This window comes from Tenrec ecaudatus, chromosome 3 (assembly GCF_050624435.1).
Source record: "Tenrec ecaudatus isolate mTenEca1 chromosome 3, mTenEca1.hap1, whole genome shotgun sequence".
NCBI classification, from domain to species: Eukaryota; Metazoa; Chordata; class Mammalia; order Afrosoricida; family Tenrecidae; genus Tenrec; species Tenrec ecaudatus.
Genome location: NC_134532.1, coordinates 186142604 through 186167208, shown reverse-complemented (window position 1 = coordinate 186167208; position 24605 = coordinate 186142604). Strand labels below are relative to the sequence as shown.

Genomic DNA, 24605 nt, shown 5'->3' with positions numbered 1-24605 from the left:
CCATGTTAAATGATCACTTAAGCATACGTAGGCGAGGAAACAAAATCAAATGTGGACGATCTCAAATAAATTACCTCCTGTCACAGAGCTATGCTTTACCTACCCAAAAGTCAGGGAAGCTAATAATAGACAAGAGTCTCAGAAAAGACACAAGTACTGGAAAGAGGCACAGAACGTCCCTAGGCTGACAGCGAGGAAGCTTCCAGAATGCTGTGCAACTAACTTAACCTAAGTGTGCATCTCAAACTGCCTGCTTGTTAGGAGGGTTAGCACAATAAAGTGAGAGGTACACATATTTGCAGTTAGTTTTGAGGTTTACACATCCCTGGGAGAATTTATGAATGAATAAACCATTATCTCACTGCTATCATTTTTATTCTAATTGCAATCCTGCATATAAAAAACGAAATTTAAAAAATCTTCAATTATTTATTCTAGGGAAAATTAAAAGGTTCTACATGAAAGGATAACCAAAATAGATAAGAAGACTTCAAAATTATGTGGGAAAATTCCATTATCTTTTCACTCAAGTTTTCCAGGGACTTTTTTGAAGCCCCTTTGATAGATAGAACTCAACTATGAATAATAGTCACATAGACATAAAAGTGTAAAACTTAAGAGAGATATAATTTTAATGGATTATTTATATATAACTATCATTGTCTGGAAAACAGAGAGGGTTTATTTCTATGACAGAAGTGATGGGCAGGCCAGAAATAAAATATTTCCTGATAGTTCATCACTAGCTAATTCTTCACACACTGAAAAACCAAACAGAACTGTCATAACAATATTAAGCTATGTAAAGGATTATTTCTTCAAATGCCTTGAAGAAATAAAAAGAAACACTACTGAAAGAGTTCAAGGTGGCTTCCTCTTGGAAAGGAAAACTGAGAGGTGAAGAAATGTGACTTTTTTTTAAATAATCAATATAGAAGTTTCTGACACTTTAATCCAGTGGTTCTCAACCTTCCTAATGCCGCAAACCTTTAATACAGTTCCTCAGGCAGTGGTGACCCCCCAACCATCACATTTTTTTCATTGTTACTTTATCACTGTCATTTTGCTACTGTTATGGATCGGGCGACCCCTGTGAAATGGTCGTTCACCGGACCGGAAATCACTTTCAATAACATTATCAAAAGAACAGTCCCGGAGAAGGATGCCATGCTTGCTAAAGGAGCAGCAAACGAGAAGGCAGCCCCGCGCGAGAAGGATGGACACAGCAGCTGCATCAATGGGTGCATGCATAAAATCAACTGTGCAAAGGCGCAGGACTGGGTAGTGTTTGCTTCTGTCGTGTTTAGGGTGTCTAGGGGTCACACCAACTCAAAGACTCCAAACAACAACACCAAAAGGTACCTGTAACTAAATAAGATTCATTTAAAAATAAAAGAAATTAATGTTTCTAGAGGGCCAATTCAGAGCCAGGCCAATGCTAGCTCCTTTCACAAATGATCCCGTCATCTCCCACTTCCTCTTCCATATAAAAAACCAAAAGTTCTGAGAAACGGAGTCACACAACAGATACAAGATAGAAAGGCAACTTGTCAGTTCCATTAAAACACCCACATACATTTCTCTGCAGCTTTAGTCATTGAGAGAAATTAGCTAGGCCATTTTATTAAAGACTGAAACAAACGTTTCCCTCAAACTAAAAATTAAATATTAAAGATTATTTGCTTCACATGATAATTTTATGCAAGGCTGAAGAAATAAGCAAATGATTTGTCAGTATAAAAGTCTTCTTATTATCAGGGATTTAAGATTCAATTTTAAGTTAAGCAAGGTGATTTAGGTCAGCCTAATAAGGGGAGCAGCGATACTAGGAGGGTAAGTGTTGGGGGGATAAGAGGGTACTGATCACAAGGATCGACATATGGTCCCCCCACAGGGGGACAAACAGCAAAAAAGTGGATGAAATGAGACAGCAGTCGGTATAAGACATGAAAAAAGAAACAATTATAAATTGTCAAGGGAGCATGGGGGAGGGAGGATGAGAGAAGGATGGGGAAAATGAGGAGCTGATGCCAGGGGCTCAAGTAGAAAGAAAATATTCTGAAAATGATGATGACGCAGAGCCTGACCGGCCCGACTCTCCCTTACTAGCCTGGGAGCCCCAGCGAACAGACAGTGTCCTCTCAGATCTGAAACCTCCTTGAAGTTAAGAGGTCACAGAGTATCAAGTGAGGGGTTGGGGAGCATGTCTGACAACGGGTTATCCAGCCACAGCCATTGTTAAAGTTTTCTAGCAAGAGATAGGAATCTGGCTTTCTGAAGGGTCCCCCCTGAAGTTTTAACAGCCGTCTAACAGCAGAGATTTGCCCTTGGTTCTCTGAATACCACTTTCTGGAGGAGTGTGAGGTACTCAATTGAGTACCCAACTTTTGTGCTTGATTTCTCTTTCCATTCTTCATTTGCCATTGGCCCAAGAACAAAACATAGTGTTCCCCAACAAGGCAGGCCGTTCTGGGGCACAGTGAGAATATTGCTTCATAGAATACAGACATGATCCATGTCCTTCTCCTGCTTTGAATTCTTCCATATATAAATAATAATGTTGCTCATAAGGCATCATGTCATCAGACGCAGCCTCTTGTCTCAGCCTTCTCTGCTCAGTTCCCCAGGTCTGCACTGCTCTTCTGCTAGTGGGCTTTCACACCTGCTGCTCCTTCTCCTTGGAGACATCACATCTAGTGCTCTGCCCAAGCCCAATCTCTTCATCTGGTCAGCATTCCCACCTGAAGCCTCAGCTCAGATGTCCTTTCCTCCATAAAGCCTTTCCCGATTCCTCTCGGCTCCTCTGACACCCTCAACTCCCCACAGCCACTGACCTTGCTTCCAGGACCATCTGTTGTATTCCCAATGCCTAGAAGAGGCCTGACTACTGTGAGGCCCTCAACAAAGAGGAGTTATAAACAGTGGGTGGCTGCTACAGTCCACGGTGGCTCCCCATGACCTCTACCACTGAAGCTCCTGCCCTTCCCCACTGAAAGGGGTATCTGTATAACCAGCAAGGTGTGGGTAGCAATGATAGTGTATGACTTTCAAGGCTATATCAAAAAAAGAAAATGATGATGGCAACATATGTACAAATGTGCTCAATACAATTGATGTATGGATTGTTCTAAGAGCCGTGAGAGCCTCCAATGAAATGCTTTATTGAAAAAAAATACTTCGGTCAACCTAACACAAGTCCACTTCCCACTTCATTTGCCCTTGAATGAAAGGCTGACCTCAGCTCAGCAATGTTACAAGAGTTAACACATTCAAGGCCGTGCCACCAGGCAAGGGAACCAGTCTACTAATGAACCCTGGAGCTTCACTGGACACTGAGAACTCAGTTGCTAAGCTCTGAACAGTGTAAGCTCAGTAACGCACAGCAGTTGTATAGGACAGACCTTGTCTTGGAATTTGACCGCTGGTTTAGTTTGTTGATTGTTCATTTGTTGAATCAGTACATGCAAATTGACTGACAGACAATTCCTTCCTTTGGGTTCTCGAGGCCAACCTTCAATAAAATAGCCCCTTGCTCCATTTTGGTCTCAATATCTCCTGCCCATCTCTTCTGCTATCTGGTCGCCACCACATAGCAGTGTCTTTTCATGCTCCACAGCAAGAAAATAGCTGTATCCAAAAATGCCTGCTACAATCCTAACCCACTTCCCAGAAACCTCCTTTAAGAAACGCTCTCTCCCCTTCTCTACACTCATAATTTGGTATTCACTGTGCTATTTTCTGTGCCAGTTATCATACTCAATCTTCCGGGTTTGCTTTCATGTGAGTATATTTCTTCTCTGCCCTAACTAGAATCAACAAGAAATGTTATCCATGAATTCTTAGGCATACCATAGACTCAAATAGCTGAGTTAACCTCTCAAGTTCAGCTTCTACTGTTCCAGGCTCATGCTGTCACTTCAAACTTTCCAAAGGTTCAACAAAAAAGCAAACTGAAAACAGGAGTCCCAAAAAATCTTGTCAAGTGACATGACATACATCCTAGGTCTCCCAAGTATGCTCTGCGTTTTTGCAAAATGCCAGCTCCACATGCAAACAGGTTTAGAAAACAGTAAAACAAGGAAATGTAGATTTGATTTCCTCTTCAGATTCACTGAAGGTCTGAATTAGTGTATCTCCTGGGGGTGGGGTGACATTGGAGCCGGTGCCCCCTGGTCCCATTCAACAACCAGGTCCCCTTTTCCTTCCAGCACCCTGAAGAATGAGTTCAAGAAGGCCGCAAAAAGTTATAATTACCATATATACTCATGTAGAAGCTGAATGTTTCAGCACATTTTGTATGCAGTTTTTGTGGTAAAATTAGGTGCCCCTGCTGACATTCAGGTTGGCTTATACTCAAGTATATATAGTACTTAATTTTTCTCCACAGTGTGCCTGCGCTAGATGATTTATATATTTAATGTACCATATATGCTCGAGTATAAGCCCACCCAATTATCAGTCAAGGCACCTAATTTTACCACAAACACTGAATTTAAAATGTGCTGAAAAACTCGGCTTCTACATGAATATATACAGTATGCACTATTGCCTTGTTTACTGAGATACCCTCAGACTTCAGAATATCCTCCAGTGTTGGGGAACTGCTGTCCTTTTTGTTGTTGAGGGAATTCAGGAGAATCCCAACATCAGATGCTATTTTCTTTTCACTTTTCATAAACAACATTTTTAATTTCAAAGCCTCAGTAAATCACTGAACTTTGGACACCATATTTGTGGATGAAAATCTACCAGTGCTGCTGAGAGAACTAGAATTCACAACAGCTGTGAAATCTCTGCTTTTTATAATTTTCGGGAAAAGAAATACTTTCTCTTAAAATTAAGCATGACATATTGAAACACAGTTAAAAAACAAAGGGTCATACTCAATTATCATTTCCCAAATGGTGTTTGAAATTGTCCTCTATCACGAATAAGAAAAAAGAATGTCCAAATTCACGACCTGTATATTTCAGATGGTTGGGTGTCTCTGTTGTAGAAATGGAAATGTCAGTTGATGACTGGCTAATATTTTGGAAGAAAATAATTGTGAAATATCACATAATTAAAGAAATCCTGAGTCATTTCCAGTTGAGACTAAAGTATGAAAACATCTCTAAATGGTGTAATTATAGAATGATACTCAGTTTTAAAGACATTTGAATGAAAGAAACTTGGTAAAGTGTTGCTTTCTTAACACTGTTAAGAACTTGTCAAAACAAATGGGGAAAAGAATGATTCTTGTTTTTGAAAAAAAAAACTCTCTGATTTTTTATAGTAAAACACCTTGCAACTCCCCTGTTGTTCTAGCTGTAGATCTTTGGAACATCTGTGTCAAAGAAAATTTAAGAGATTACCGTATATACTCAAGTATAAGCCGACACGAATATCAGCCGAGGCACCTAATTTTACCATGAAAAATGCATTAAAAACATGCTGGAAAACCCGCCTTATACAGAAGTATATACAATAATTTTTAAAGAGTGGCTGTATGGAAAGGATACCATTTTAAAGTTGGTGTTTGGATCCCCAACACCAAGGAAACACTGGAGCAAAAACTAGAAGCAGGCAAGGTCTACCCCTTGCTGCACCAAGGACACTCCAGACAGGACCCATAAAGAGCAAACACCCAGAAGGATACTGAATAGACTTAGAGTCTTAGAAACCCTATGAGGCAGAATTACCCTACCCTATAACTCAAAACTCACTGTCTTCCTGAACATTCTGACTCACAGAGACCTGGTAAGACAAAGCAGAACTTCCCCTGTGGGTTTCCAAGACTGTGATTAAATAAAATTATTTTGAATTAGATGGCATTTACAATCCAGATAATCATTTTTGTGGTCAACAAATTGAACTCCTTATCAAATTTTGAGAGTAGCTTGCCCTACCTCCCCACCCTCAACAGTTTCACTGACCCATAATTCAAATATCGTAGAATTCAACAATTCAATCACATCAAGAAGAATTACACAATCAGAATCACAATCAATTTTAGAACATTTTCTTCATTCTTGCACTCTTTATATTAAATCCCCATCCCTCCCCACCAACCTCTTCTGCCACCCTCCTAAGGAATCATTTATCCAGTTACTGGTGCTATAGATTTCCCCACCCTGGATTTTACAGACAGAAAAAAATATATATTTTTTAAAAATACAGTAAAACAGATTTAAAACCTCTATTGAAAAGAAATCAGAAAATATTAAAAACTACAACAAAATTTAAAAAGATAAAAAGTCAGAGCAAATAATAAGGCATTAAAGTTTAACCCAATAATCTACTTTCCAATGTATTTGCATGATAGGAAGGCTATTGACATCCCTAGTTTCTGATCAGGAGAAATTCACCACAGGCTTAATCCACTTGTATTTCCCCTTCATTCTTTTTAACTAAAAACTTTAAAATAGGTCAAAATGGAGATTCAAATGATATTACATTTTGACCTATGTTTGCCATAATCGATTTTACCATAATATCTACCAGATAACAGAGCTCTCCACATCCTTCAATTACTATGGGAGGGGATTCACAGGAGCCTTGATCCATGTGTGGACTCAGCAAATGGATCGGGGCTTCCCTCGTCATCCATAGTCTGCTGCAGACCAAGTGTGCACAGGTAAGCGCTGTTACCACCCCCTGCAAATCCTTGGTGGCAACAGAAAGCCTAGTCTTCTTCCGTTGGAGCAGCTAATAGATTCAAATGGCAGAACGTATGGTAAGTGGGCTGACACATAGTCACTACGCCACCAAGACCCCTACACACACACACACACACACACACACACACACACACACACTGTCCCACAGGGTCTCTATACGAGTACCGACTCAATGACATTAGGTTTGGATGGTGTGTGTGTATGTGTGTGTGTGGTTTTGTTTTATTTTAGGATACTTCATAGACAATGGTTTCTTATTTTGTCAGATGTTATAATTGTCCACAGGGGCCCAAGGGAGTGAAGAGATGAGATTGCAGGAACCGTCTACTCCAGTTTCTCTTTCCCTGACCCGTAAATACCATCTGGTCTGTCATCTGTGTTTGTAAACAAAGCTTTCAAGGAGCACAGGCTCACCCTTCGGCCTACATCTTACGTGTGCATGCTCTCAGGCTACAACCGCTGAGTGGATTCGTTGCAATGGAGATTGCAAGGTCTGTAAAGCCTGACACATTAGTTGGCTATTTTCTCAGTTGGCTGAGCCCTGCTCTATGGTATTGAGATTTGCACCTGAGCTTGCCGAACGACACCGGCACCAAAGGAAGAGGTGACTGATCTTGTGAGTTCCACACGCCTAACAGCTTCTGGAAAACAAAGGTGTAGGCACCACTCTGTCTAAATAACAAGCTTCTTAAACACCCTCACAATAGCCTACCAAGTCGAATTAGGGCAGTGGTTCTCAACCTTCCTCATGCCGCGACCCTTTAATACAGTTCCTCATGTTGTGGTGACCCCCCCAACCATAAAATTGTTTTAGTTGATACTTCATCACTGTAATTTTGCTACTGTTATGAATTAGGCAACCCCTGTGAAAGGGTCCTTTGACTCCCCCCAAAGGGGTCACGGCCCACAGGTTGATAACTGCTGAATTAGGGAAAAAACAAAGATTCAGATTCTACTTCCAAATAAATAAATGCATGCTTCCTTAGCCAGTTAAATTTTTTCTTTCAACAGATAGCAACATAGTCATATAGAAGCGTTTTGGAATTTCTTGGTGATAGAGAAAGTTCCTTTGCTTCCTTTCCCACACCTCCTGCATCTGGGAGAAAAACCTTTTCAGCCAGAACACTCAATTACTTCCCCTGGAATGAAATCATACAAATCCAGAACACTTAGAGCACCTAACCTTAGACAGGTTCAGAAGGGAAAGGGTGGAAAGTAAGAGTGCTGATCAAGACAGGGAGGAAAATGTTCTAACTGCTGATGGAGGCCAGTGACGGCAAAGTCGTAGTGTGCCGGAAGTGTAAGCAGTCCCACCCTGAGAAGAGCAGAGGCAGCCGGAGACCGCGCAGGAAACCACAGCTCCTGGGGGCTCTCCACCTGCACTCAGGCTAAATCCCCTGGTGACACTTAGAGCGAGTGTGATCTCCCTAAGCACTTACATTTTACAGAAATGAATAAAAGGCTTGAAACGAATCAAATTCACTGTTTCACTTCATCACTGTGTGCATTTGAATGGGGACTGCCCATAAGATTCCGGAGGGTTTTATTCCCTTCCTTGCTCCTTTTCTTAAGAAATGTTCATTCTTGCTCTTTTTAGTTGTAAGGTGGCCTCTGATAATTGCTAAGACAATTTATCTGAGATCAAAGCAAGGCATTCCAAAAATGCTGAACCATTTTAGGGACATACCAGGAAAAGCTGGCACATTGCAGGGGCTCTTCAAGTTATCTATTTAAACATGAGAAGCTTAATCACACAATAATTTAAATAATTCATGAGGAACATTTCAAGTGAATATTTCAAAAGGACATCTGAAAATCAGGATGCCTAAAGACAATTCTAATTAAACATTCTCCCTCTTCAAACATTTCTGAGTACTATCAAATACTTAAGGACACCGACTATTTTGTAAATGCCAGAGATAATAAATGTTTTAAAAGTATAATACTCAAGGGTCCCTGACTTTCTATGCAACACACAAACATCAAAACAAAGTATCAATAACAGTGAAAAACAAAATCTAACTATCACATCCTGTCCACTAACTACAATAAGCTTTAGATTCCCCAACAGTCCACTGCTAAAACTGGAGCAAAGTCAAAAATGTAGGCGGAGTAATTCTAACTCAATCTGTTATCGGTGTTGTTGTTTTTCCTTCGCTACAATTTGAGACATAGAACAGCGCATTGGGGTGTACGGACAGAAAGCAACATTAAAGATCTAGACAGCAAGCATAACAAATACAGCTACAATGTGCTCCCAGAATCTCATCCCAGCATTCCATGTGGCACATTGCAAGTTACTCTTTAGGTCCAATAACTGCATTTGCATGATTTCCAACTAATAGGGTCTCTGTAATGAAGAGGGGAGGCGAGACACTTTCTAGCAGGAACGGTTAGTTTAATTTTTTAGGAATGCAGAAACTTGTTTAACAAACACATTACTTATAAAATTGAAGACTAGAAAAAATACACACCCTTGAGGAGAGAGTTTGTCCAGCCACCCAGATTTCACCTTCTTTGCAGATGATCCATAAAAGCAGGCGTAAGGAGTTATGGCACTGGAGGACGTGACTGACGATGATGCCGCACTTCCACTTGCTGAGCTACATGGGTAACTGTGCCGAGTAAGAGGGTCCAAATTCAATACTTTTTGAGTCCTCGATTTAGATGCCTTTGAGCTTTTTCTTCTTAAACTGTGAAAACATTCTTCTACGGTTGAGTATTCTGATTCAGAAGGAGAATCTAATTGAACATTATTTTTGTCCTCTCGAGGTATCCAAATATCTTCCACTTGCTCTTCACCTAGCTTTTCAGTCCTGTTATCATACGTGCTAAATGGAAAGGGGCCGTGTTAGTTATTTCCCAGAATGCTATGCGATTCAAGAAGTCATTTATATTTATTACACAGAAAATTATAAAACTTAAAGAGCAGGAGAATTTTAGACATGCTAATCTATTAACTAGCTATGCCTGGAGGTTAAATTACATTCTCTTGAAGATAATATTCTAAAAATACATTTCTCCCTTAAAGATTAAGTTAGTCTTCCAAACTTTCTATTATAACATAAACACATCAAATGTTTGCTAAAGAAACACATTTTTGGTTCATTTTTTTTTCATAAGAAAACTACTTAACAAGGCAAAACATTAAGTGTTAGGTTGAGGAATTGAAGGATGAATAGAAAATAAAATGAACATTAGGTAATGATCCAGTACACCAAGTCCTAATAAAGCTGAAGGAAACAAAAACACGCGCACGCGCGCGCACATACACACCCACACCATAAATTTAAGTGGGTGCATTTCAATTCTGCTAATTTCATATGTGAACCAAATAACTAGATCATCATCAAACCCCATGGCACTGCTGAACTTCTAATAAAAAGGTACTAAATTGTAACGTGTCTGTACCTTTAGAATATCAAAGAAACATATGGAACTGTCCCTTTATATAGGAACATAGCTTCTCATCTTTACCGCGCAGTCATAATCATCACATATTTGTCCCGTGAGGTAACAATGGAACGGTTTAATTAGAGTAAGAAAAAAAATAATTTGCTATGATATCGCTTTATACTCAATTACTGGCTACTAATATTAAACTATTTCAATGGGTGCTGTTACTAAAACATTTTGAAACAATATATTTGATTTAACCAATGCAAATATGATTTCTAAAATTACAATATTATAATGTGGGAAGAAAGTCAATATTTCAGTGTTTATTTGAAGTTTTAATCCCGATCAATCAATAACCACATACCTTGGTGTGATTAAAAGAGAGTTGGTTTTCCTAGTTGTGTCCTTTTTAAGTATTTCTTCATGGGTCCAAAATTCATTCTTTATAGATTTCTTCTATAAAAAAATGTACTTTTCTTTATTGATTATATTGCTGTTTTATTTTTTATTTATGCAGTCATATGCTATGAAGGACCACAATATTTGCAAACAGTTTGGTTAACCAGATGTCTAATCAATTAATTTTCAGAAAAATCAATAAAATCTAGGAAACTGTAGTGAATAGTATAGCCTTTCACTGAAATTTTCAGTATTTTATATTAATGATTGTCATAAATTCAACTAATAAAAGAGACTGAACAATAAAAGAAGTCATTTTACTTTTATGTCCCATTCTTTTTGTCTTCCAAGTCCTCTATTCCCATGGACTCAAATAGTGAACAGGCATAAGAAATATAAAGCAAAAATCGAGTCATAAACCAAATAATTAAGACAGATAATAGTTGGAAATAAGAACGCTTCACAAGTCTACAGTTGAGTGCAAGAAAAAAAAATAGCATGGACAGGGTACTTTTGTTGTTTGTTTTTGATATTTTATCTTTTGTTATTATTAAAATCACTTTCCAGAAAATTAAACTCACTGGAATCAAGTCAATGCCAACTCACAGGGACCGTGGAGGGCAAGGTAACTGGTCCCTGTGTGCTTCCAAGACTGAACTTCTCTTGAGGAACAGAAACCCCGTCTTTCTCCCTTGGGGCTGTTGGTGGTTTCAAACTGCTGACTTTGTGGAGCACAGTCCCACATGTAACCACTAGACCAGCAGGACTCCAAAATAACTTTACCTTGTGGAAAACTTGGACAACTCATTATTTATGTATTTCTGGAAACTAAACTGAAAATATAATTTTATGACATATAAACTTACAGAACTCCATCATTACATTAAATCTCTTACTGACTGGGCAGTTCATTCTTGAATATCATACATTCAAGCAGAATACAGGAAAATTAAGAGACAGACATAAGCACAAGAACAAATAACTGAATATGGAAAAAATTAAATGTATGGAACCAACCTTGGAATTTTCTAGTCTCTGGAGGAGAAAATTCTCTCCATAAGGAAAAATGGAAGATGAATTCTCCTCACTTGAATCTTTTGGGAAAATTAGGATAAAATGCAGAGATGTGATATGTCAAATACTGTCTTAAAAATATTAAAAAGTATGCATTTATTTTAGAGCAATACCACAACATATCCTAGGTTTTGTTCTTTGATAATATAAAACTGAGCTCATAAATCTTAATCTTAATCAACTTTAATTTCTTGATGTAGGATTCACTGTGTGAATATATTGATATGCTGTATGGATCACTATTTCTTAATATGATCTGTACCATTTAAGTCCTTCACTAACCTCTAAGACCCACTTTAGAATAAAAGAACACACTTTGCACATACAAATGAAAACTACAGAGGTACCATTTTAATGCTAATTTCTAAATGAGAGGATGCTATAAATGGCAGAGAATTAATTTTCATTCCCTTACAACTTTCAATAAGCATTATAAAAAGGTAATTAACATAACTTCCAGACATTATACTGTTCAATATATCAAAATCTGCCTTAAATAATTTTTCTAACATCATAGGTAAGGGAGTGTCTGCGGAATTTCTACCATCCGTAAAGTGCACTGATTCACAAGAGAATAAAAAATAAACTCAACTCTTGCGATTTCTGCTATTATAAAAAGCCAAGTTTTTGCCATCGTTTTGTCAAGGAGAATGCTCCTGAACTTGTATCAGCATACTTTTCAATGGAAAGAAAGGCAGGATCAATTTACCAAAGCAATAATGCCAGGCCTTTCCTGTTGCCATGGTAAAATTCCCTTCCATATAACTTTATCCTGTAGCTCAGACTATCAGCCCATTTTAATCCAGCAAATGCCTCTGATTGTGGCTAATGATGAGTGAAGCTTGTACAGAATGTCATTTGACATAAGCATGTGCAAATTTCCAAGGAGACTTAGGGCATAGGACTCTTCTTTTATTCAGTCACCTTTAAAGGTGTCTGAAGTGATTTGAACACAGGTAGAAAGTTGTTCCCATTATTCCCGACTCTGCAGGTGGGCTGCCTTCTCAATCACAATTTTAACAAATGTAACTTCGACAAGTGAGTGCTGACTAGGGTACAGTGAAGGTAAATGCAAACACTTACTGTGCTGGGTCACAAATTTTCCAGCTGAGGTAGTCACATTTCTTCTTTCACGGAAGTAGCTTAAGGAAAGGAGAGAATGGTCAGAATTACCACTCTCTTGAATAAGGATTCATAAATAGCAGCATATATTTGTTGGATTAAAAAAAATCCAAAACAAATTTGAATTCAAATGAGCAGAATGGTCAAATTCTACAACTTAATTTTCTATTTAAACATAAACATAATAATTCATTGGATCATAAAAGTATTTGCTTCTGGCCCCTATAATTGATGAGTTATTGTGAGCAGAGTAGCCAATAGTAGCCTGTGAAAATAAACATAGCAAAACCAAGCATGCATATACATGTATGGGTATGTTGCTCATGGGTGCTACTGAGTCAGTCTGTCCCTTCTACATAGCATCTTGGCTGTATTTCTTCCAGCAGTCCATGATATATTCAATATCAGCAACAACTATTTCAAAGGCAACAATTCTTCTTCAGTCCGTATTCATTGACCAGGTTTGGCAAGCATCGGCCACAATTGAAAATATCATGGTTTGGATCAGTTGTACCTTAACCCTCAAAATGACGTATCTGTTTCTGAACATTTAAAAGAATCTTTTGAACACATTTTCCCAATTCTAAACGCTGATTCGTTGGAAATTGTGAAGCCCAGTAAAATGAAATCCTTGACAACTTCCATCTCTTCTCAGAGTATAACGATGTGGCTAGCGGGTCCAGTTGTGAAGATTTTTGAAGTCTTTTTCTTGACGTATAATTCATACCGAAGGCTGCAATCTTGGATCTTCACAGTAAAAGCTTCAAGTCTCCTTAAATTTGACCTTCAGAAAGCAAGGTTGCATAATCCACATATCAAAAGATATTAAGAAGTCCTCAATCCTACCGATGAGTTCTTCTCAGGTAGACCATTACTTAGGTGATGGACTAGGCACGCAGACTGGAATAAATGTGTAAGGGGCACACTTGGTGGCACATTTTCCTGGTTTTAAACCAAAGCATCACTTTCTTCGGTTCAAAAATCTCACTTCTGGTGTATGGGAGGTATACCACGAGCAAAATTAAGAGTTCAGGAATACCCAATCTTTGCAGTGTTATCCACAATTTGATATAATGCACAGACATATCCTTTGCCCAGTCAATAAGTACAGGTAAACAATTTTCTCATATCCTGGCTCTCAGACAAGATCTATCTGAAATCACTAAATATAACCCGCTTCCACATCTTCTGAGTCCAGCTGCAATATCTAACAGTTCTTGTCCATGAACTGCTGCAAGCATTTATCTGCAGCAATATTAGCTTGCATGTAATATCGATGATACTGGTATGTAATTTGCCCATTATGTTAGTTCATCTTTCTTTAGAATAGGTACCAACATGAACCTCTCCCAGTTGATTGACCAAATCTTCCAAATTTCTTGGCCCAGAAGAGTGAGCATTTCCAGCATTGCACCCATTTGTTGAAACATCCCATCACTTGTTGAAACATCCCATCACTTGTTGAAACATCCCATTTGGTATTTCCTCAATTCCTAGAGTCTTATTTTGTGTTCAAAGATTCAATGTAGCTTGAACTTCTTCCTTCAATGCCATCAGACCCTGGTCATGCTTCCTCATGAAATGGCTGAATGCTGGCCAATTAATTGTGGTGTAATGATTCCATTTTTTCCCATGATCTTTTGGTGCTTCCTAAAGCACTCAATATTGTGGAGTGATATTTGGAACATATATCAAGAGCTCTCCTGAACTATAATGCTTTGTGCTACTGGATATTTACTATACACCTATAAGTCTAGTTAATATAACTAGTATTCAAACTTACAGACCAACCACTAAAACTAGTGAAGAAATTAAAAAATTCTACCCACTCTTCTCTATGAAATCAATCAAGTACAGAGTCAAGAGTCACTGATAATTACTGGTGATTAGAATGCAAAAGAGGGAAACAAAGACGTGTTAGACCTTCTTCCTGTTTAAAAAGAAAAGGCCTTGGCAATAGAAATGAAATTGAAGACAACAAGAGTGAATTCAATTTTGTAGGAAAACAACTTCCACAATGCAAATACGTTTTTCAACTCCATACACTGGGACTATACAAGTGAACCACCCAAATGGAACAAAGATAATCCCACTGATGGATGATGGAGAAGCCCAATAACATCCACCTAACAAGGCCAGGTCTACTGTAAAAACGACCATCAAGTGCTCATAGAAAAGTTCAGGTGGAAGCTGAAGAAAAGATAAACAAATCCACAAAAGTCAAATTACAACCTGTGTATATCTCACTTGAACTTAGGAATCATCTACCAGTACAGGTTCAGCACGTTGATGACGAAATGATAGAAGACCTGACAAATTGTGACACATGTACATTAAGTACATGAAGCAAAAGGTCATTTGAAAGACAGAAAGGAAAGATAAGACCCATTTGGATGTCAGAAAAGATTCTAAAACTTGCTCTTAAACATAGAGTAGCTTAAAAAAATGGAAGAAATAAAGTGGAGAGGCTGAACAGAACATTTCAAAAGGCAGGTGGAGAAAAGAAAGTAAAGCATCATAATGAAATGTGCAAAGACTTGGAGTTAGAGAATCAAAGGGAAAAATGCTCAGCATATCTGAAGATGAAACAATGTCGACATCCAAGTATTTCAGGAAGCAGCATTCGATCAAGACCAGGTATTGAATTAGCAGAAGGAAAAAAAAAAACAAGACGACAGGGATTGGCAGAGTGGTGTTATTGTCGTTGTTGTCAGGTGGTTCTGACTCATAGCTGTCCTACACACAACAGAATGGCCACCACCCAGCCCTGATGCGATCTCACAACCGATACTATGTTTGAGCCCATTGTTGCAGCCACTATGTCAATCTGTCCCACGGAGGAGCTTCTTCTTGTTCACTGTGCCTCTACCTCACCAAGCATGATGTTCGGTTCCAGAGACAGGTCTCCTCAAGCTGCCCTTTTCTGCTCAGCTCTTTGTTTCATCATTTCCTCCATTTGCCTTTGTTACTCTATATTCCAGAGTAAGTTTCAGGGTATCTTCTGACATCCAAATGGATCTTCCTTTTTCTGTCTTTTAAATGACCTTTCAGTATCATCAGCACCATCAGCAGCAGCACCATCATCATCCTAATCAAAATGTATCAGTCCTTCACTGGTCTTTCTGATTTGGGGTCCAGTTTTCATATGCACAGAATCTCACTGCCACTGAGCAGAACTGTCTGGGATTCCGAGCGTGTACCACCTTACTGGAGTGGATAACCTCAATTTTCGCTAGAGGTGCTGCTAGTGGTTTTGAACTGTTGACCTTGCAGTCAGCAGCCCAATTTGTAACTACTACGTCACCAGAGCTCCACATGCATCTGAGGCAATTTTAAAACAATCTGGCTTGGATCTGGCATACCTTAGTTATCAAGGTGATTAATATTTATCACTTTATTGCTGCCCTTTAACACCTTATTCTAGTGAGCATATTTTCCGAGTTCATTAGTCAGTTCACTTGATTTCCTAACAGGTTCTTCAATCCACCTTATGAATTATGCATTATGAATACAAGTAAAATGAAAACACATCAATTGTGAGGATGGTGCAAGACTGGGTAGTGCTTTGTTATGTTGTGCACAGGGTCGCTAGAAGGAACCAACGAAAAGGCAATTAATAACAATGTGTGTCATGTGTGTGTATGTATGCCACATAGATAGAATTTGGTACACATACATACATATATACACATTAAACTCTGGTTCTTATACCATACGTAAAAGTAAAACATATGAAAATGATAGCAAAATAAGGTTGTGGGCAGAAATCCAAATACAGTGTTATGAAATTATTATTGTTTGAGGGTAAAATATTTAGAAATAGATATAAGTCGAAAGATAAATTAAAATATTAAAAATGTCATCATTTGTTTATATAATGTAGGAAATGTACACACGTACAAAGACCTAGAAAAATTGAAAGTGAACATATGGGGAAATTTACCATACAAATATTAAGGATAGGAATGGTAGATATTATTAGATAAAGTAGAATTCAGATTAAAAAAATAAATGCTACCTGAAAGAAATAGGAGCATTTAATAATAATAAAAAGATAAAACTGTCAAAAAATAGAATCCCAATATGTCTATCAGTTTCAAACTTTACAGAGCAAAAGCTGGCAGATTTAAAAGAAAAAGATATATAGACAAGTATATTTGAAGATTTTCAAATTCATTTGTCAGCAATTTATTAAAAATAGATATCTAATAATTACAGATATCGAAGAGGTGGCCAAAAAAGTACATTGTCCTTTATCTCAACCTAACTGACAAACTGGAAATGACACACAAAAGAACTCTTTTCAGCCGCACGTAAACATTCATCAAGACAAACCAACTCTCAGTGGACTGACTGATGTACAGGGCTTGGACACTTGTAGAATATGTGGTGTGGCAGCGGAGGAATTAAGTTAGAAGTCGAATACAGAACCCAAACCAAGCGTGTTGCAATCTAATTGATTCCAACTCCTAATGACTCTACAGCACAGGCCAGAGCTGTAGAGGGTTTTCGTGGGGTTTTTGAGGCTGTAAGTCTTTACAGAAGACTGCCGCATCTCTCTCCCACAGCGCAACAAGCGCTTTCAAATTGGAAAGGGAAACGCATGGTTAAAAAACGTTCTGCAAACACAGTGAAAAGATACACTGCACCAGGCTGTATTCGAAAGTTAGGATAATGCATCATAATCTACATAATATTAAGGGATTGCAGGGTTAACTGTATTTGCATTGACAATCAGCCTCCGTGGAAGGAACAATCAGCAAATGAAATGACATGTTGCACTGGTCAAATGTGCTGCAAAGGAACACTTTAAAGTTCTAAAATGCCAAGATGTGGCTTTCATAGCTAAGGTGTACTCGGTGTACACCATAACTTTTGTAATCGCCTCATAGGCATGCTAAAGTTAGAGGGGAAACTGGCAGGCGGAAGAGCTGATCCATTGCCATTATGATGGTGGAAAATATCTGGACTATACTGGGGGCTGTCAACAGAACACACTGTCCTAGAAGAAACACAGCCCAGAATGTTCCACAGAAGAGACAATTTAGGAGACTTTATCTAGCTTACTTTGAACATGCCATTAAGAAATACTATCATGATCAGGAGAGAATGACTGAAAGGAGGGGAAGTCTTAACAAATGATTGACACACTTGCTGTAACAATGAACTCAAACATCCTAACAATAATGAAGACGGCAGGGCAACATTTCAGTGTTAGACACAAGGGTCCCTTGAGCGGAAGCAAACTGAAAGGCAGGTAACAACACAACCATAGTCAGATTGTTACTACTGAAAAAGAGATCTGATAAAAGCAAAAATAGATACTGAAGATGAAAAAGCTAGAATACACCTTGTCACTTCAGACAATGACATCAACCTAGAGCAAAGGGGAAAGCCTGATCTACGTTGGGTATCGTATGAAATAAAATTACACTTTGCCCCACTCTTAGACCACATAGACACCAATGGATGGTGGAATAAAGGTCCCAGTGTAAATATGCTAAGTGATAGAAATTTCTTGAATACCTTCATGCAACAACAAAAAAGTTCTATTTCTATAGGACAGTACTGGCAAATTCAACTAAGACAAAGGGCACTTCAAGGAAAGTTACAATGAAGCAATACAAAAGCAGTGTTCAACAAAGGCAAACATAAATGTAGCAAAGGGCTCATATCCCAGATGATCTAAGAACCCTCAAAAATGCTTTATGACAAAGAGTAACCTCAATTCATAAAATAGAAACAAAGTAGATACGTAATGGACTTAAACAGGCATCACATGAAAGAAAACACATAGATCACCTAGTTATTTACCTAGAAATGCCAATGAAAACCACCATGAGATACTACAACCATAGAAAGCATGTAGAGCAGCGGTGCTCAACCTATGAGTCGCAGCCCCTTTGGGGGTCAAATGACCCTTTCACGGGGGCCACCCAATTTATAACAGTAGCAAAATTACAGTTATGAAGTAGCAATTAAAATAATTTTATGGTGGGGGGGACAGTCACGGCTACATGAGGAACTGTATCAAAGGGTCACGGCACTAGGAAGGTTGAGAACCACTGAATTTGTAGAGGGTGTGCAGTTGTGTTAGTGTGGGTACTTTAGAGAAACAAATCCACAGAAACTCATGTACAAGAGAGAGTTTTATAGAAAGGTTAAATGCATATCAAGAAAACATCCCAACCCAGTGTTGCCCAAGCCCACAAGTCCAACATTAACCCATATGCCCAATACCAATCCACAAAGTCTTCCTCCATCTCACAAAACACATATTATGATGCTGACTGCAGGAAGAAAGCCCAGTCAGTGAGTGTGTAAGCATCTCAGCGCTGGCAGGGGTCTCCACACAGCTGCTCTAGCACCCAGGGCTGCATCGGGGTAGGTCCATGTGGCTTCTCTCAGGGATGTCTTGCAGGAAGTGAGCTTTGTCAGTTGAAGGATGGAATTGGCTACGGCAGCTGCACCCTGGTCCAACCATCACAAAGCAAGAGACCCAAGAACTAGAAAGGTGAGGCTCACGGAGCCATTTATTGCTCTGCCCTTCAATTAACCCATATGTGTTTATCGACCAGGTTGACACAATAAACTAACTACCTTAGCAGTAAGAGGAATGCACACACAGTGGTAGTAGTAACATAAATTAGTGCAATCCCTTCAGAACAAATGCTTGAATAATGTATCAAAGTGGAAGACTCACACATCTCAAAATCCAGGACGTCTACTCTGATGCATATAGATCAACAAAAATTCATCTAGATATTCAAGAGAAATCACAAAATGATCATCAAACATTTAAACAGAAAAGCAATTTGACAGCCACAGCAAGGAATACTACACAATAAAATGATCAAAATGATGTGCAGCAACAGGGATAAATTACAAAGACATGTTAAGTGGTACGTGTCAGACATAAGACATTGTTTGCTGTCTGATTCCATTTACATAGAATTCTTAAACAAAATTCAGAGTCACTGGCTTCTTCAAGGCAATCATGACTCAACAGGATTGCATAGGGCATGTAGCACTGCTGTTGTGGGTTTCCCAGGCTGTAAACCTTTGTTGTTGGTGGGGTCCAGTAGGTTCCCACCCATGACCACCCTATGCAAAACAGAACAAAAGACTGCACTGTCCTGCGCCCCCCCTCATGGTTGTTCCCAAGACTGAGCCTACTGATGCAGCCACTCTGTCAATCCAGCTCATGAAGGGCCTTCCTCTTTTCCCCTGCCTCTCCACTTGACCAAACCTGATGTCATTCTCCAGAGACTGGTCTCTCCTGACAATATATCCTTGCCTCTAATGGCCACTTTTGCCATACTTCTTCCAAAAGAGATCTGTTTGTCCTTTTAACTGTCCATGGCACTTTCAATATTCTTTTCCAGCACCACAGTTCAAATGCATCAATTCTTCTACAGTCTTCCTTAGTCACAGGCCAACTTGCACATCCATATGATGGAGAATACCATGACTTGGTTCAGGTGAACCTTTGTCCTCAAAGAAATCATTGTTCTTCAAGAGTCTAAATAGATCTTGTACAGCAGATTTCCTTACTGCAATGTATCTTTGATCTCTTCTTGACTGCTGTTTCCATGAGCATTGATTGGGGATCCAAGTAAGACAAAATCCTTGACAACTTCAAATATTTCTCCACTTATCATGATGTGAAGATTTTGGTCCTCCTTACATTGAGCAATAATCGATACTGAAGATGAAAATTTTTGATCTTCATCAAAAAGTACTTCAAGCTCCCCTCACTTTCATCAAGGTAGATGATGTCATCTGTACACCACAGGTTGTCAATAAACCTCCCTCCAAACCGGATCCTGCACCCTGTGCATATCATCCATCTTCTTGGGTAATTAGCTGAGCATACGGACTGGGCAGATATGGTGAGAGGATACCATAATGACACATGCCTTTACTGATTTTTAACCAGGCAGTATTTTGATGTTGTTTGCACAACTGCCTCTTGATCCATATACAAGTTCCAAATTGCATAAATTCTTTCAGAATCCCCCACTTTTTTTTATAATTCCCTTTCTTCTCAAGGTTTTTCACAGGTTATTATGGTCCACACATTCAAAGGCCTTTGCATAGTCAATAAAACACAACAAAACATATTTCTGCTATTATCTGCTTGGAATCAAGATTCATGTGACATCGGCAATGATATCCTTTGGTCTGAGCCCCATTCTAAATCTGTCATAAGCATCCGGCAGTTCCCTGTCAATGTGCCGCTATAATCATTGCTGGATGAACTTAAATAAAGCTGTACTTGTGTAAGATTATCAATGATATGGTTCTCTAGTTTGGGCATTCTGTTTGGCCACCTTTCTTTGAAATAAGCACAAATATGGACTCTTCTAGTCAGTGGGTCAAGTAGGTATCTCCCAAATTTCCTGGCATTAACAAGAGAGTGTTTGCAATGCTTCCTCAGCTTGCTGAAACATTTTAATTTGTATTCCATCAATTCCGTAGCCTTGGTTTTGGCTCATGCATTCAGTGAAGCTTGAACTTCATCCTCCAGCACCATTGGTTCTTGCTTATAGGTTAACTTTTTATGGGAGGGGAAAGCCTCATCTCTGATTTCTGAACAACCATTGCAATGGATTATGGTAGCTAGAGAATTGGGAAGGACGGCTGGCATCAGAACAGGATAGTGAAGGATTAAGGAAGTTGGAGGGTAGAGGCATGCCTGACTGCTGCCTCACGAGAATCATTGTTGGGCAGATGTGGAGTCAGATTCCCCTTCTCCTTTGGGTATGCAAAAGGGGGTCATATATGGGACACGTGATATTTTCCCAGGGGCCAGCTCTCATATTTTCTCTGTCTATGGTAACTTCCAATAATAGTTAAGTATTGCTAACTCTTAACAAACATTTAATACATCGCTATCACTGACCCAGGCCTGCAACAAGGGACTCAAACATAACAATTGTGAGGATGGCCCAGGGCAGGGCACTGTTTCCTTGTCTTGTACATGGGGTCACTATGAGTTGGAATCAACTCAATGGCACCTAATAATAACAATGTATCAATGTGCGTCGGAGCCGATTCCATGGCAGTGAGTTGGGTTTGGATTTGGCTGTTTGGGGTTTATGCCAAGACACGGGTTACAAACTCTCCAAGTGGTAAGTGCTATTATATCTGCATTTCTGAAGAAGTAAACTGATGCACAAAGCAGTCACACATTTTTAAAGTTTGTGATGATTTTTACTGATTGCTCTGTTCAATCTCCACCTGCAAGCAATTACCAAATCTAACAAGCAAGTTCATTTGATTTGCAGTAGATGAAAGATTAGCTCAATAAAGCAAACAGTTGTTTTGAAAAGGGCTGGTTAGACGTGTATAGCCTCATTTATCTATGAATAAATTATCAAAAGCTGCCCTTGTAAGCTAATATCTATTTCATCCAAAGTATTCTGTCCTAAAATCCAAGCCAAAACCCACTACCATTTATTAATTCTGACTCAAAGGAAACTTATAGGACAAAACAAGGTGTGCATATGTTTTCTGAGGCTGTAAACCCTATGGAGACAGGGAGTGGCTGATGTCTTTTTGCACTTTCTCACAGGTTCACCAACCAACCTCTTGATTAGCACTTGAACCCTTTAATCACTGCGCCAGCAAATCCTCGATTATCCTACTGGGGCCTTACATAGCAATCCTTTATAGCTCATCCTTAGAACTCTCAGGTAGTTCTAAGGTTCGATCAGGTAGGGCTTGGTGCCCAAATACTACCAGTTCAGAAACAGACCCTCTCCAGCCAAGTCCCACAATCTAAAGGAGGCACAGTCAGTATCCGTGGCCATGTTGAACTTCAGAACACAGTTGAGGATGTTTGTCCCTCTTTTAGTTAGTGTCTCCCCTGCTTTCCCACTGGATGTCCTGCAGGGAAACAGTGAGCAACCTTTAGATTGGGATAGAGAAAGCATAGCTGTGTGATGGTGCTTTTAAACACCTAGGTGCTTGGCAGGCATCTGGAGAGGCGTCTGCCAACGCTGCTGGCCTGACTGCATGTAGCTGCTACCGGCTTACTCTGAGCTGCCTATGGGAAGTCACGGGCAGGACGCCCTCAGGAAGCCTGGGGGTTCCCCTTCTCTCCTGCCTCGCAGAGCGCCCCTCCCAGGAAGCATCTTCCCTCAGGCTGGTCCCTGAAATACCCATTGACTAACAAGACCTAAAGTCTCGAACTTTATGATTCATAATAATGTTCACAGGGCCTTCAATTTGACTAATTCTATGAAAGCACAGCTTTTTTCTAGTTGAACCAATTCAGTTTTATTTTTCCTGTAAATACCTTAATTTTCTGTACTTGCTCAGGTTCGGTGGAGGCTTCTTTGGCCCTCTCTCGCTGGGGTTCTCTTGTGAATCTGCACAGCATGCTGCCAGATCTAGAACTTTCTATTCCTTCAGTAAAACCCTTTGATTTCTTTCTAATCAAAACTGCAATGTTCTCTTTGATATTGCATTTTCAAAAATTAAAGAAAGAAAAAAAGAAAACACAGAGGAGCAGCGTGTGATATCGGTCAAGCTGCCCAGCAGCTCTGCCCCGAGCTTCCTCTCTTAGTGCCGGGATGAAAATGAGGCTAGTGGCAGAGGAGCAAGAAGAACGGAGCCAACATTCATACGGTGCCTGCGGCAGGGCCCTGGCTTCGCAGCATGCACAATGAGCTAAAATGATCCGATTGTTATTACTGTTATAAAAGAATAGAATATTCAATCTTCCTGATGTACCCGGTGGTACATCTATTTAGTAAAACCTTCAAAAGTGTGAAGCGACTTCATGTGTAATACTAAAAAGTCAGAAGCTACCAAAATAAGACAACTGTGCTTTCCTTCTTTTCAATGAAACTATGCATAGCTACATTTTACGGAGGGCACTTTAATGCATACTGTGCTACACAGTATGCTTCATATTCATAGCAGAATGGAAAAAGATTACCTGGGGTCTACGTGTGACTTCCTTCAAATTAGTACGGAGAGACTGACTGCCACAGGGTAGAGGTCAGACGTGCCCCCACACCCGTCCTTCCTTACTCTATTCTGAAACCATCCATTCCTCCACAGCACACTACTTCTTGGCTGGATTCAATAACACGTTGCAATGGCCACTTAGAACTCAGCCAACACTCATGATGATGGGGCGGTTATGAGAGACAATAACAGGCTACCGTAAGCCGGGATCAGAAAACATGCAGGAAACAGTGAGCTGGCACAGTCACATCTCTCCTCAGCCAGCAGCCAAGCTTTCTGTACTCCTGAGCCTCCCAGTCATGTCCTCCTTTAGCCCCTGCCCCCATAGGTCAGGAATCCCACGTGGCACTTCACCTCACTGTTTCCTCCTCTCTGAGGTGCAGCCCCTCTACATGGTCCACATTCTCTACGGCCTCTGATCTCAGAATTCCCCACTTCAGGTGGCTCCACTGACAGCTCTTCTTCCTTGATGGCCTCGGGAATCCTTACCCCGGCCTCTTCTATGCCTCATTCTTATAAGCTAGGTAAATGGAAAAACTGACCATCCTCAAATTAGAGTGCTCTACCCCTCATTCACATGGCCCCACCCAATCATGTGGTGACAGAGAAATGGATAGAAGAGCCATCTTAAGAACATTCATCACACATAACACACATGTTCTAATGTGGAGTCATCTCAAAAATGATATTAAATGAATCACCAAATGTCAAAAGCATGTCATTTCATAAATGTGATTTTCATACATCTAAAACAGCAGGACAGCATCAATAATAAAAACAACAAAATCAAACTTGCTGTCATCAAGTCGATTTCAATTCATAGTGACCCTGTAGGTCAGGGGATGAGAATTCCCCAGGGGGTCTCCCAGACTGAAAATATTTATGGGAGTTGAAAGCCTCATCTTTTCTTTACAAATAAGAGGACAAAACATACAAATCCATACATAAATAGGATAAATAAAAATTTGGATA

The 24605-nt window shown here is 39.5% G+C and overlaps 1 protein-coding gene across 2 annotated transcripts in view; it reads right to left on the bottom strand.

The window, feature by feature from the left end:
* The window catches only part of ARAP2 (ArfGAP with RhoGAP domain, ankyrin repeat and PH domain 2), a 270205-nt gene that overhangs the window by 211099 nt on the left and 34501 nt on the right, over nt 1–24605 (bottom strand). The window contains exons 3-6 of one of the 2 annotated variants that reach the window (XM_075544450.1): nt 12615–12673; nt 11475–11551; nt 10423–10514; nt 9134–9490 (exon numbers count right to left, since the gene is read on the bottom strand). In XM_075544450.1, coding sequence (XP_075400565.1) covers nt 9134–9490; nt 10423–10514; nt 11475–11551; nt 12615–12673 — 585 coding nt within the window. The remainder of the gene's footprint in view (nt 1–9133; nt 9491–10422; nt 10515–11474; nt 11552–12614; nt 12674–24605) is intronic. The other variant, XM_075544452.1, reaches the window with a different exon arrangement.